The sequence below is a fragment of the Saccopteryx bilineata genome, chromosome 12, assembly GCF_036850765.1.
Source record: "Saccopteryx bilineata isolate mSacBil1 chromosome 12, mSacBil1_pri_phased_curated, whole genome shotgun sequence".
Classification (NCBI taxonomy): Eukaryota; Metazoa; Chordata; class Mammalia; order Chiroptera; family Emballonuridae; genus Saccopteryx; species Saccopteryx bilineata.
This window is the reverse complement of record NC_089501.1, coordinates 24799166-24812686: the sequence shown is the minus strand read 5'-3', so window position 1 is coordinate 24812686 and position 13521 is coordinate 24799166. Positions and strand designations below refer to the sequence as shown.

At 37.4% G+C, this 13521-nt stretch overlaps 1 protein-coding gene across 1 annotated transcript in view; it reads right to left on the bottom strand.

Annotated features, from left to right (window-relative positions):
* Nucleotides 1-1198: 1198 nt before the first annotated feature.
* LOC136316468 (uncharacterized) overlaps nucleotides 1199-13521 on the bottom strand; it is a 199596-nt gene continuing 187273 nt past the window's right edge. The window contains exon 2 of the mRNA XM_066248526.1: nucleotides 1199-1235. Within this exon, the coding sequence (XP_066104623.1) occupies nucleotides 1218-1235 (18 nt within the window). The 3' untranslated portion in view covers nucleotides 1199-1217. The remainder of the gene's footprint in view (nucleotides 1236-13521) is intronic.

Sequence of the window (13521 nt, the reverse complement as noted above, 5' to 3'; positions counted from 1 at the left end):
CCAAATTATTTTAAATACTTCTTTAGATAACTTATATTTATATTAACAAAAAACAAGATTTTACCCTCTAATATGATTTATTACTAAAAGATTTATTTTATTACCTTTATGTTACTGATTTCAAACTTTGAAGAAGATAGTAAAAGGCTCTCTTTTAATCTGCATTTTGAATATTTTTGTAAAAAGAATTCATTTTAAAAAGTTGCCTCAAGTTTCTGTTTCCATTATACTCCTGCAATCAAGGACTTTAAATTACAAGCAAAATTTCTCTTAAAAGTTTTCACATATTTAGCAAGAAGGTAATCTTTAATAGGTGCACACATAATTTCATTTTGTACGACTGATTTACTGGCCCACTGATGCTCATTGTAGCAGAGCATTAGCACTCTCGGGGAACTTCCATTTCTTTTAAAAGCTGCATCAATTCCTTCCAGTGACTAATTTCATAAGACATTGAAATGGCTTCTTTGGAATTCAGCTTTTGAAAGTGCACAGAATCCTAGGAAGGAGCTTATGCACATATTTTGCCTTTCTTTATGCATAACTCCTACAAATAAGCAGATCAAGTTCCTAAGAAATATTGGGAAGGCAGTGATCGCTTCTTGCCAAATAATAAAACATGATGGCCTGTCCAAATACACACATACACTCCCAAACCCAGATGCACGTGGAAGATAAGTAATACCGTGCTTAGGAAGGTGGTGTGCAAGGAAGCATGCAAACTGATGGTATTAAGACAACACGCCTTTTTGGAGTTGGAGAATCATTTTTATAGAGATTTGGTAGAATAAATAATTCATTTGATTCTATATTTGAAACCACACTTTATATGAAAATAAACCATATTATGAAGTGGGTTTCAGCAATGGTTGATTATAAAGATAAAACATGGGACTTCAAAGAAATTTTGTATTTGCCAGGATGCTTTAAGCTATTTTCCCTAGTCCTTTGGGTTTATAGAGATTTTTATAACAATGTTTCAGATAGGTACCATATTTTTCCTAACTTTTCAGATGAAGAACGTGAGGCATAAATCAGTATGTTATTTGTCCAGTATCAGACAGAGAGCAAGTAGCCTATCAAGTGTTCAAGTTCAGTCTGTACTCAATCTGTCTGCACACTGGGAAAACCTGGTGACTGTTGAGGATTTTTCAATTGCAAATATAACTTACTTTGTGAAAGAAAGAACCTCTTCCCAATCCGTAGCAGCGCAGGGTTCAGGGTGGCTCTTCTTCCTAGAACAGAGGTAGTCAAACATTTTGTTTATGTATCTACATAAGAATGTATTTAATTGAGATATAATTTAGATATTACATTGTATTTCTTTCAGGTGTACAACATGATTTGATATTTGTAAAAAAATTTTAAGTTGAAATTAAGTTTTGTTTTATAAATTTAAGCTGCAAAAATAATACTCTATGTTCCATAAATATATGACTTATAAAGTAAACTGCTCTATAACTTTAAAATGTATCCAGTGGAATCTAAATGCCATCATGATTTGACACCCACCACAATCCATTTTTTTTAAATGCCTAAAATTTACAATATTTCTTTTTTCCTTTTTATATTTCACTTAACCCCATAAAACTTTATACCAAGGCAATACATATTTTTATGCTTCAGCATCTTTTATTTATTATCTTTTAATATTTTTCTGTAAAATACTATGCCTGGAAGTTTAATGTTCAATTTTTCTTACTATGAGTTTTTGTGTTAATCAATTAATTAATATTTTTCTATTTTTCCGAAATGAGAAGTGGGGTGGGGGTGGGGTGGGGGGTGGAGGCAGACAAACAGATTCCCCCATGTGCTGGAACAGAATCCACCCAGCATGGCCACCAGGGGGCAATGCTCAGTCCATCTGGGACATTGCTCTGCTGCAGTCAGAGCCATTCAGTGGCCATGGAGCCACCCTCAGCACCATGGCCAACTTTGTTCCAATGGAGCCTTGGCTGTGGGAACGGAAGAGAGGGATAGAGAGAAAGGAGAGAGGGAAAGAGGGAGAAGCAGATGGGCGCTTCTCCTGTGTGCCCTTACCGGGAATCAAACCCCAGACTTCCATACACCGGACCGACGCTCTACTGCTGAGCCAACTGGCCAGGGCTGTTAATTTATTTTTAACTTAATTATTATAATGACTAGATGTTCCCAGTTGATTTAAACAACAAAATTACAAATTTTGACAATTATCAATCATAAAATGTAAACATTAATTGAAAATGCGTTTCTTAGTGAAACAGATAAGACTGAAGCTTTTTTCCTATTTATTCTTTTTTTTTTTTTTTTTTTTTTGTATTTTTTCTGAAGCTGGAAATGGGGAGAGACAGTCAGACAGACTCCCGCATGCGCCCGACCGGGATCAACCCAGCACGCCCACCAGGGGTCGATGCTCTGCCCCTCCGGGGCGTCGCTCTGCCGCGACCAGAGCCACACTAGCGCCTGGGGCAGAGGCCAAGGAGCCATCCCCAGCGCCCGGGCCATCTTTGCTCCAATGGAGCCTTGGCTACGGGAGGAGAAGAGAGAGACAGAAAGGAAGGAGGGGGTGGGGGTGGAGAAGCAAATGGGCGCTTCTCCTGTGTGCCCTGGCCGGGAATCGAACCCGGGTCCCCCACACGCCAGGCCGACGCTCTACCGCTGAGCCAACCGGCCAGGGCTATTTATTCTTATTAATTCATGTATTCATTGATGAATATTATTGCTCAAATATTCCTATTTTCAGAGATATAAATTCTGAGAAAGCTTGTTTATATCATATTTAACTGGTCCTAGGAGTTTTGATATAGCAATGTTATTCACTTCTATGAACTCATTATTGGTTATATGACAAAAAAAATAGTGATTTTCAATAATTATATTTAATAATTAATCAATGAAAATTGTATTAGTTTCTTTTTGAATTTTATTTAATTTGCTGAAAAAGAAATCTCCTAATTTGTAGGAGAATTTGTTACCCCATCATTAGGCATTCACCGCCTCAACACCAACATCAATACTGCCAACTGTTCATTGTTTGGCACCCTGGCAGTTTTTACACTGATTAAGTACTCACTGTAAGTGAGTAATTCACTGATGTAAGTACTCAGGAAGCCTGAGTGAGGTGTTTGCCTTTTTTCAGAAAGAAGAAAAAGGGTATGGTGAAAATAAAATGAGAAAAGCATAACTAGAATACATGTGGATAATAAGGTGTAGAAATTGTCTCCCTTTTTCTATGAGTCCAAGTAACTTTTGGAGAGTCTACACATATATGCAGAAGCACGTTAAAGACCACTGTTCTATGCTCTCACCACTCTCAATCTCTGTTTATCACAGTTTAAATGTCAATTTCCAGAAAAAAAATATATAATTGGTCCAGCTTGGGTGAGTTCTCCAGTCCTTGCTCAATGAATGGTGGCTACTTAGGATCACATTCCATAGAGGGGTGGGAGGAGGGTACCAACAATCAATCGCTGTGTATTGGAGCTCAACTCTAGAAAAGGTGAACTTGTGAGCTGTACTACCCTCACAGAGTTACCTATAACAGGTATTAATATGTCTACTCTCTTGTTTCTTCGTTAAACTTTCTAACTTTCCCCTTTTCACTTGTTTTTACAGAGTCAATTTTAGTTTTAATTTATTTATATTAAATTCCTGCTAATAGAGTTCTTTATCCTTTCTACCTAAATTATTTTACCTTATTTTCTTAATCTTAATTTTATATAGCTAATTGTTTAGTTTGCTTGCTATCCGCATTTTAAGTAGATGTCTTTACTGTTACAAAATTTTCCCTCAAGTAGCATTATGCCTATATCTTTTAGGTTTTAATAGATAGCAGTGTCATTAATTTCTAAATAACTTGTAATTTCAGTTGATTTGTAATTCCAAGGCACATTTTTACAGCCTTTTTTTCTTTTTTTTTTTTTGCTGGGACCTCTAAATGTCTTCCCTAATTGTTCTGTTGCCTATTGTCAAATCTCAGCAGAGTTTCTATAATGGTCATTTAAAAATGTTAATAGAGGCCTTGGCCGGTTGGCTCAGTGGTAGAGTGTCAGCCTGGCGTGCAGGAGTCCCGGGTTCAATTCCCAGCCAGGGCACACAGAAGAAGCGCTCATCTGCTTCTCTACCCCTCCCCCTCTCCTTCCTCTCTGTCTCTCTCTTCCCCTCCCGCAGCCAAGGCTCCATTGGAGCAAAGTTGGCCCGGGCGCTGAGGATGGCTCCATGGCCTCTGCCTCAGGTGCTAGAATGGCCCTGGTTGTAACAGAGCCACACCCCAGATGGGCAAAGCATCACTCCCTGGTGGGCATGCGGGGTTGATCCCGGTAGGGCGCATGTGGGAGTCTGTCTGACTGCCTCCCCGTTTCTAACTTCAGAAAAATGCAAAAAAAAAAAAAAGGAAGAATTAAAAATGTTAATAGGCATGCTCTGCTCAAATAAGTAAATCAGAAAAAACTAAGAACTATATGATTTCATACATAGGTGGGACATAAAAATGAGACAAGAGTGTGGTGGTTATGGGGGGAGGGAGAGGGCACAAAGAAAACCAGATAGAAGGTGACAGAAGACAATTTGACTTTGGGTGATGGGTATGCAACATAATCAAATGTCAAAATAACCTGGAGATGTTTTCTCTGAACTTATGTATCTTGATTGATCAATGTCACCCCATTAAAATTAATTAAAAAATTTTTAAATATCCTACAATAGATTATTATTAAGTTTAAAATAAATTCCTCACTCCTTAGTATGGCTTAGATCACTCTTCTTAATTTCGCTGGACACCATTCCATTATCATCTGCTGTGATCTCATCCTCAATTACCAAGTGGGGAACTCTGCAATTGCTGTTTACATTGCCTGAAATTTTTACCCAGATCCAATCTGACTTGCTCAACTGCTTTTGTTCAGGGTTTTACTCAAATGTGACGTCCTTAGAGACAGCTTCCTCACTGTCAAGAGGGTAGGGGAAGGGATAAGGGAAAAATATATAATATTTGTTTATATACAGAACACATCTGGGAGGAGAAAAATGGGAGCTGCTGGGGAACAGAAACTGCATATCTCCCAATGTGCCTTCTGAATCTCATACCACATGACTATTTAGACTATGTCAAAAGACTATATAATGACATTAAGAGAGCAGGGAATGTTAATGAGAACAGGAAAAAGGATCATGGAGTTTTGGTAGATTTATGCAAGGTGATGGGAGAGAAGACATTCCAGGAGACTCATACAGCATGTGTAAAAGCATAGAAGGTGAAAGAAAAATAAGAAACATGTTACTGAATATTTTATGCAAATTTTTTATCTTTGGGGCCTCGTTTACTAGAGACAAAAAATATACCTGTCTCAGTAGGGCAGTGGAAGCATGTTAAGAAATAATGAAAAATAATATTGCCTAGGAAGAGTAGAAATAGATGGAAGATTTTAAAATTCAAGGGAGAAGTTCAGTTTTGTTGTGAGAGGAAGAAGCAAGCTATTGAAGTTTCTAACAAGGGAATGATATGGCTGAATTAACAGTCTACAATGTTGTAATGAATGAATTAATAGAGCTGAAACCCAAAGAGAGTGCAATCAAGTAGGTGGTACTTACAGTTATTCTCAAAAGAATTTTGAGACCTGAGTAGGAGAGTAGTTTTGGGTTAAGGGAGAAGTAATATATTAGAGGTTTGTTTGTTTTCTCTTTTTTAATCAACACAATCTGAAAAGTGTCTGTATGTGGGAAATGGAGAATTAATATCAAAGTAAATTCAATCAGTCAATACTCAAACACTTTTTATACAATTTATAAGTCACTCTGTCGTTCATGTTTGTTTAATTTATGATTGTTCATCTAATAAAAAGATGCAAAGATGTACAAAATCTTATTCCTCTGTTCAAGTACTTGATTTGAACCATTGTTTACATTTTACCAAGAATCTTATAGTCTATGAACATCTTTAGTGAAAAATTTCTCATCCCACAAATACACTTTGGAATTATAATTCATCCCACTGTATAGCAGAGATGATAAAAGTACAAAGAATTTAGGTGTCATGATCAGGCCACAGCCCTGTAAAGCTGAAACACAAAACTGGGAAATGAATCTTCAAACTCCAGGATCTGCATGTTTTTCACAATGTTATACTTTAGGAGGTGAATTAGACAGTCACTTATTGAGTACTTGCTATGCTCCAGCTATGTGCATTATAGTCTCATTTAATCTTTTGAAGCATTCCACAAATTAGGCATTATTATTAATGACATTGTTTACCACTGTGAACAAATGAAGCTTCAGAAAGTATGTGACTTATAACAAGTCATTCATCTTGTAAGTGGCAACGGGAAGATTAGAGTACAGGTCTATCTGACAAAAGCTCTGACAGCAACACCATTCAGCAGTATCAGGTTGAGGACTAACAAGTATACTACAGGAACAGAGCACTCTGAGAAAACATCCAGAAACATTGGGATCTGGTGAAGACTCTGTAGAGAAGTGACCATCTGAATGGTCTTTTAAAGGATGAGTTGACAGGCAACAGCGAAGGTCACTGTGATATTGTGATATAATAAAAGACATGTATCTTTAGTCTTCATCCTTATTCTTGACGCAGTGCTGCTAAAACTTTAGGAATTTTCTGAGTGATAAGGTTTGAGAGGAGTGTCTTTTATTATTCATAAAAAGTCCCTTTTCACAATATCTGAGTTTATGTTAAGAAGCTAGTTCTCTGATGGGCCCCTAAGTAGCTCAAGATGGGTGCTGGTTGCCATCAACCAGAGGAACCAAACATAGGATTGACAGGCTGGACTTTAGACCCCATTCATCACCTAATTTCTCAGTAGGGGTGAGAGGTTGAATTAACCACCAATAGTCAATAATTTAATCAGTCATGCCAATTTATTGGGACCTTCATAAAAAAAAAAAAACAACCTTAAACAAAAAGGTTCAGAGAGCTTTCAGCTTGGTGAATGCATACACATGCCAAGAGGCTGGTGGAGCCCAAACTTCATAAGGACAGAAGCTCCTATACTCAAGACTCTTCAGGACCTTGCCCTATGTGTCTCTTTATCGGACTGCTTATTTGTATTCTTTAGAATCTTCTTTTAAATATAATATCCTCAATAGTAAGTAAAGCATTTCCTTAAGTTCTTTGAACCATTATAACAACCCAAGAAGGAGATCGTGGTAACCTCTGCCTTATAGCCAAAAAGAATAAAAGTGTGGTCAATCTGGAGACACACTACATGTGATTGGTAACTAAAATGAGGGGCAGTCATGTGGAATAAACCTTTGAACTGCAAGGTCTGTGTTAAATCTGAGTAGTTAGTGTTACAAGTGAATTAAATTGTTGGGCAGCCAGATGGTATCCACAGAAAACTGAGAAACTTCTTGGTGTGGAAGACCCATACGTTTTGATGTCCGGAGTGCTGTGGGTAGAAACCATCAAGAGATAGTGGTCCAATTTAATTCCATTGGAAGCCTCTACTATTTGAAATAAAACTTAATCTTAAAATTTTGAAATAGATATTTGTCTAATAGTTGTGTTATTAACACCAATTAGAAAGTCAGAAGAGAACACTGGTGAGACATAAAGTAGATTGTATTTATTGATTTTATTTATTGATTTTATTTTTAGAGAGAGAGAAAGAGAGACAGAGAGAGAGAAAGAGAGAGACAGACAGGGAAAGAGTGGGACAGACAAGAAGGGAGAGAGATGAGAAGCACCAACTGATAGTTGCAGTGCCTTAGTTGTTCATTGATTGCTTTCTCATATGTGCCTTGACCACAGGGCTCCAGCCAAGCCAGTAACCATTTGTTTAAACCAATGAATTTGGACTCAAGCCAGCGACCATGGCATCATGTTCATGATCCCATGCTCAAGCCAGTAACCCCAGGCTCAAGTTGGTGAGCTCGCACTCAAGCCAAATGAACCCACGCTCAAGCCAGGGACCTTGGAGTTTCAAACCTGGGTCCTCAGTGTCTCAGGCCCACACTACATCCATTATGCCACTGCCTGGTCAGGAGTGTAGATTGTAAATTTAATTTTGAATGTTACCATGCTATATTGAATGCCTACCGTACAATATATGTTTAGTTGACTTTTGGGAAAACAGTCAGATAGCTATTAGCTGAAAAATATAAATTTAGGAGTCTTTAAAGTGAATATAATAATATCTACTTCACAAGTACATATTGCAGATTTAATATAATTATACAAGCAAAAACTGTTTATAAACAGGAAACCATTGATATTTTATGATTTTTCATCCAGAAGAGAGAGTTGTAGTCCTGGGAGAAATGAGATCTCTGAGGTTTGGTGTTTAATAAAGAGAACAACAAAAGAGTGGAAAGGAATATCTGAAAAAGACTGAGCATCTAGCAGACAAAAACAGAAGGGTCTGAGTGTTGCAGAGCAATGTAATGTGTTTTCCCAGAAGTCAGGGAGAAGAAATTTTAAGGGGTAGAATGCATTAAAGAATTGAGTAGATTGAAAGTGAATAAATGGCTATTAAAGTTAACGATGTGTAGATTTTGAGAGGGTAATATTAAAAGAAAGAGAGAGAATACTAAACAATTCATTGAATTTAAAGCCACATAGAGATAAAAGGGGCACTAAAGATGTTTGACAGTAAAGGGCAAGAGGGGAGGAGGGCTGTAGCTAGAGTGGAATATGGGTATAAGTGTGCATGTTAAGCAGGATGTGAAATTCTACACTAGCAAAAACATTTTGAGATTAATATCGCTTATGTAACAGGACAAGCTGGGTCAAGGACAAAAAGACAGGTGGGTTTTATAGTAGAAACATCTTTTTCTCTAAAATTAAAGGGAATCACAAATTGACAAGCCAAGGAGGGGGGAAGACACCCTGGATCTTCAAATAAATAGGAAGAATAATCATTTGATGAGGAACAAGAATGAAACTTGAAGGACAAGAGAATATGGAATTGGAAAGATAAAGAGAAATACAAAAATTATAGTCGATAATTACACTTCTGAATTATTTTGTCAGAGAATCAGTAAGAGATTTAAAAGTGTGGGGAGAGGCTGCACACTGGTAAGGGCTGTGTTAAAAAATAGCATAAAATTTTGGTGAGTCACGTCTGAGAAATCCTTTGTTTCTTCCTATGGGGTTGTACAGCCAGGAATAAAAATCAAATAACTTAGGCAGAACAAAATCCTGGTAAACTAAAAATCAAGTGAATCTTATCCTGTTTACTTTCCTACAAACAAGACACTGAAATTAGATTCTAGATTTCAACACTTCAACTTTATTATGAGATAAATTGATTTGGGGATCATTCTTGAACCAAGACTAGCTCCTTCAGCAATATTGCAGTGGGAAAATTATTTCCAAATTTTCTAAATAACTATTTCATAAGTAAAATTTTTAAATCTTATTTATTAGTCAATGACTGCCTATTATTATTGACTAAAGAAGTTGATCTTTGAAGATTGTGTTTAAAAAGTAGTTGAAGAGCCTGACCAGGCTGTGGCGCAGTGGATAGAGCATCAGACTGGGATGAGGAGGACCCAGGTTCGAGACCCTGAGGTCACCAGCTTGAGCTCAGGCTCATTTGGCTTGAGCGGGTGGGGGGGGGGACTCACCAGCTTGGACCCAAGGTCACTGGCTCCAGCAAGGGGTTACTCGGTCTGCTGTTGCTGTAGTCCCCCGGTCAAGGCACATATGAGAAAGCAATCAATGAACAACTAATGTGTAGCAACGAAAAACTGATGATTGATGCTTCTCATCTCTCTCCGTTCCTGTCTGTCTATCCCTATCTATCCCTCTATCCGATTCTCTCTCTGTCCCGGTAAAAAAAAAAAAAAAAGTAGTTGAAGAAATTTGTTGTGATATTTTTTCATATTTGCAGTTCCACAGCTGGAATCATAAAAGAAATATTATAGGGAGATCTATTTGTGACTACATTTTGAGTTTAAACAAGTCAATACGGACATTTCTAATAAGTAGGAAACTAAGTAAAAATATGAGCACTGAGATTCTGAATCTCTGTACTATTCTGTACTACTGTAGTTTGTCTCTAAAACTATGTAGAATTTGTATAAAATGTTAGGCAAAGAGAAAGATATAAATTCAAATTTATATTTAAAATTTTCTTAGAAAACCATCCAACACACACATACATGCACATGTGTGTGCCTACAGCTTGCAAAACTCAATGGAAAGTCATTATAAAATTCTCAGAGTGAAAAACCATTTGGTTTTTATCAAGAAAATAATTTTGGTGAAAAAAAGAAGAGAAAGTAAAGGAATGGAAAAAGGAGAGGGGAGAATTTTCAAAAGGAAAAATGGTCAGACAACCAAATATAAAAAAATTACAATCTAAAAACCTTAGAGCACTTGTCAAACACATATTAAGTCCAGTGTTGTCATGACATGTTTCTCACCTCTAACTTTATTCTTTCTCAATTTTAGTTTGTTCCTGAGTAGTTCCTAATATTCTTAGAATTTTCCTATATTATACCTATTTTCCCATTAGAGCTAGACAGGGAAACCGGTAGAGTATAAACCAGTTATCCTTCAGGAACAGGCTTTTGGGAACTTAGTACATATCATTGAACTTATACAGCATCAATATTTACTATGAAACTGTGGACAAGGCCCACCGGGGGTGAGGACGATGGAGACCAGAGACCCAACTCCGAGGACCAGGTTCAGTGACGCAGATCCGATTTATTCAGGAAGTAAGCTAGCTTATATACACAGGTTCGGCCTATAGGGTGTTACAGCGTGTTCCTCAAAGCCAATGGCTGAAAAGATCAGGGAGCTGCGTGGTTGGAGCTAAGTCACTTCCTTACAGTGGGTGAGCTCCCTCCTGGGTGTGCCTAGGAGGGTTTCAGGTGCTGGAGTGTTCTCACAGCATTGCATCAGCCACAGCTGCTAGGAATGCGCTCTGCACTCTACCTACATGAAACTCTTTAAACCAGACATAGTTCTAAAGTTTGAAGCTTTGTAAAAACATCACTTCAAACAAGCCATTACATTGGATTAAACAACAACAAAAAACCATTGCCAAATGTAATGGAAGCTTTCTGTACAAAATATTAAGTATGAGTGTAATATTTTTAATCTCAGCAAAATAAAAAGATTTAATTTAATAGCTTTCAGGTAACTAGCTTATTACCAAACAGTATAAAAATAAAAAGCTCCAGACATACCTGCAAGCCTTCTCTAGTGCTACTTTACTTTTAGGTGCTATTAACGCTAACCCAGATGTAGTTTTCAATCTAAATAAATAAATTACTGCCTACCATTTTTGGCTTTTTTAAAAAATAATACTAAGTTAAACCTGTACTCAGATATGACAGTGAAGCTTGTTTTTATTATAACAAACCAATTCCATCATTATGAAGTCTGATTCCCTACAGCTGCTGATACATGTTTTAATCATATCAACGTTAAATTTTACATAGAAGTTTTTCTTTATTGTTATTATCTTTTTTCATGAATGTAAGTTTGGGAGAATGGCTGTTGGTAACATAGTAGCTTTAAATTCATGGTTAGGCCACCATGATTTACTAAGACCACAAAATGCAGAAGCTCACTTTATAGAAGCTAGTGCTTAAAAAAAAAATTGTAAATACAAAATTCTTGCCCTAGGGCTTTGTTTCACATAATGTTTCTTTTTCTCTTCTACGTGGACAATTTTCATCTCTCCTGTCCTAACACACATACTCTTCTCCACAATCACATTACTAGGCTATTACTTATCTTGTCATAGAGCATAGTTGTTCAATGGCACAATTCCAATTGCATGTTTATGATCTAAAGAAAGAAATAAAGAAAGAAGAGTAGGCATAAGAATGAGAAGTTCAGAAGATGATGCTTCTGTCTTGCTATTACTCAAACGAGACACGAGTGTTATCTCTTTGTCCAGGTTTTGAATTATGACTTAGCATTCCACATCTTCTTGTTAGCAGCAACTTGCTGACATTTAGGATTTCATCTGTCTGTGAGCAAGAATTGCACGTGCTTTTATTTCTTTTATCCCTTTATATCTTCCTCCACCTCTTTAATACCCAGCCCCTGGCAATCAACACACCGTTCTTCATGTCCATGAGGTTTTTTTTCTTTCTTGCTTGCTTAATTCCTCCACCCCACCACCCAGCCCCTCAAACCCCACCCCCAAAATCTGTCAACCTGCTTTTTATCTATGAGTTCATCTCTATTTTGCTTGTTAGTTCATTTTGTTCGTTAGATTCCACATGAGTAAAATCTTATGATATTTGTCTCTTTCTGACAGGCGTATTTCACCTAGTATAAGAATCTCCATGTCCATCTATGCTGTCGCAAAAAGTAAAATTCTTTTTTTTAATGACTGAGTAGTAGTATTCCATAGTGTAAATGTACCACTTCTTTTTTTTATACATTCTTCTACTGATGGGTACTTGGACCGCTTCCAAATCTAGGCTATTGTAAATAATGCTTTAATGAACATGGGAGTGCTTATGTATTTTTTGAATTAGCTTTTCGGATTTCTTCTGATAAATTCCCAGAAGTGGAATCACTAGGTCATAGGTAGTTCCATGTTTAATTCTTTGACATAACTCCATACTGCTTTCCACAGTGGCTTCCTAACCTGCATTCCCACCAATGGGACATGAGTATACCCTTTTCTTCTCATCCTCATCAACACTTGTTTGTTGATTTATTAAATTAGCCATTCTGACAGGTGTGAAATGATATGTCATTGGGGTTTTAATTTGTATTTCTCTGATGATTAGTGACATTGAGCATTCTTATCATATGTCTATTAGCCATATATAAGTTCACTTTGGAGAAGTGTCTATTCAGGTCCTTTACTCACTTTTTTTTATTGAATTGCAATTTTCTAGTGTTGAGTTCTATAAGTTCTTTATAAATTTTGGATATTAACCTCTTATCAGATATATCAGCAAATATGTTCTCCCATTTAGTGGGTTTTCTTTTTCATTTTGTTGATGGTTTCCTTTAATGCGCTAAAACTTTTAAAAGTCTTTTTTCTTCTTCTTCTTCTTCTTTTTTTTTTTTTTTGTATTTTTCTGAAGCTGGAAACAGGGAGAGACAGTCAGACAGATTCCCACATGCGCCGGACCGGGATCCACCCGGCACGCCCACCAGGGGGAGAGACGCTCTGCCCATCAGGAGGCGATGCTCTGCCCCTCCCGGGCGTCGCTCTGTTGCGACCAGAGCCACTCCAGTGCCTGGGGCAGAGGTCAAGGAGTCATCCCCAGCGCCCGGGCCATCTTTGCTCCAATGGAGCCTCGCTGCGGGAGGGGAAGAGAAAGACAGAGAGGAAGGAGAGGAGGAGGGGTGGAGAAGCAAATGGGCGCTTCTCCTGTGTGCCCTGGCGGAGAATCGAACCCGGGACTTCTGCACGCCAGACCGATGCTCTACCACTGAGCCAACTGGCCAGGGCCTTAAAAGTCTTAACAGTCCTATTTGTTTATTTTTTCTTTTGTTTCACTTTCCTGAGAAGATAAATCATAAAAATATTGCTATGGGAAATGTTTGAGATTTTACTGCCTATATTTTCTTCTAGGATTTTTATGCTTTCAAGTCTAACA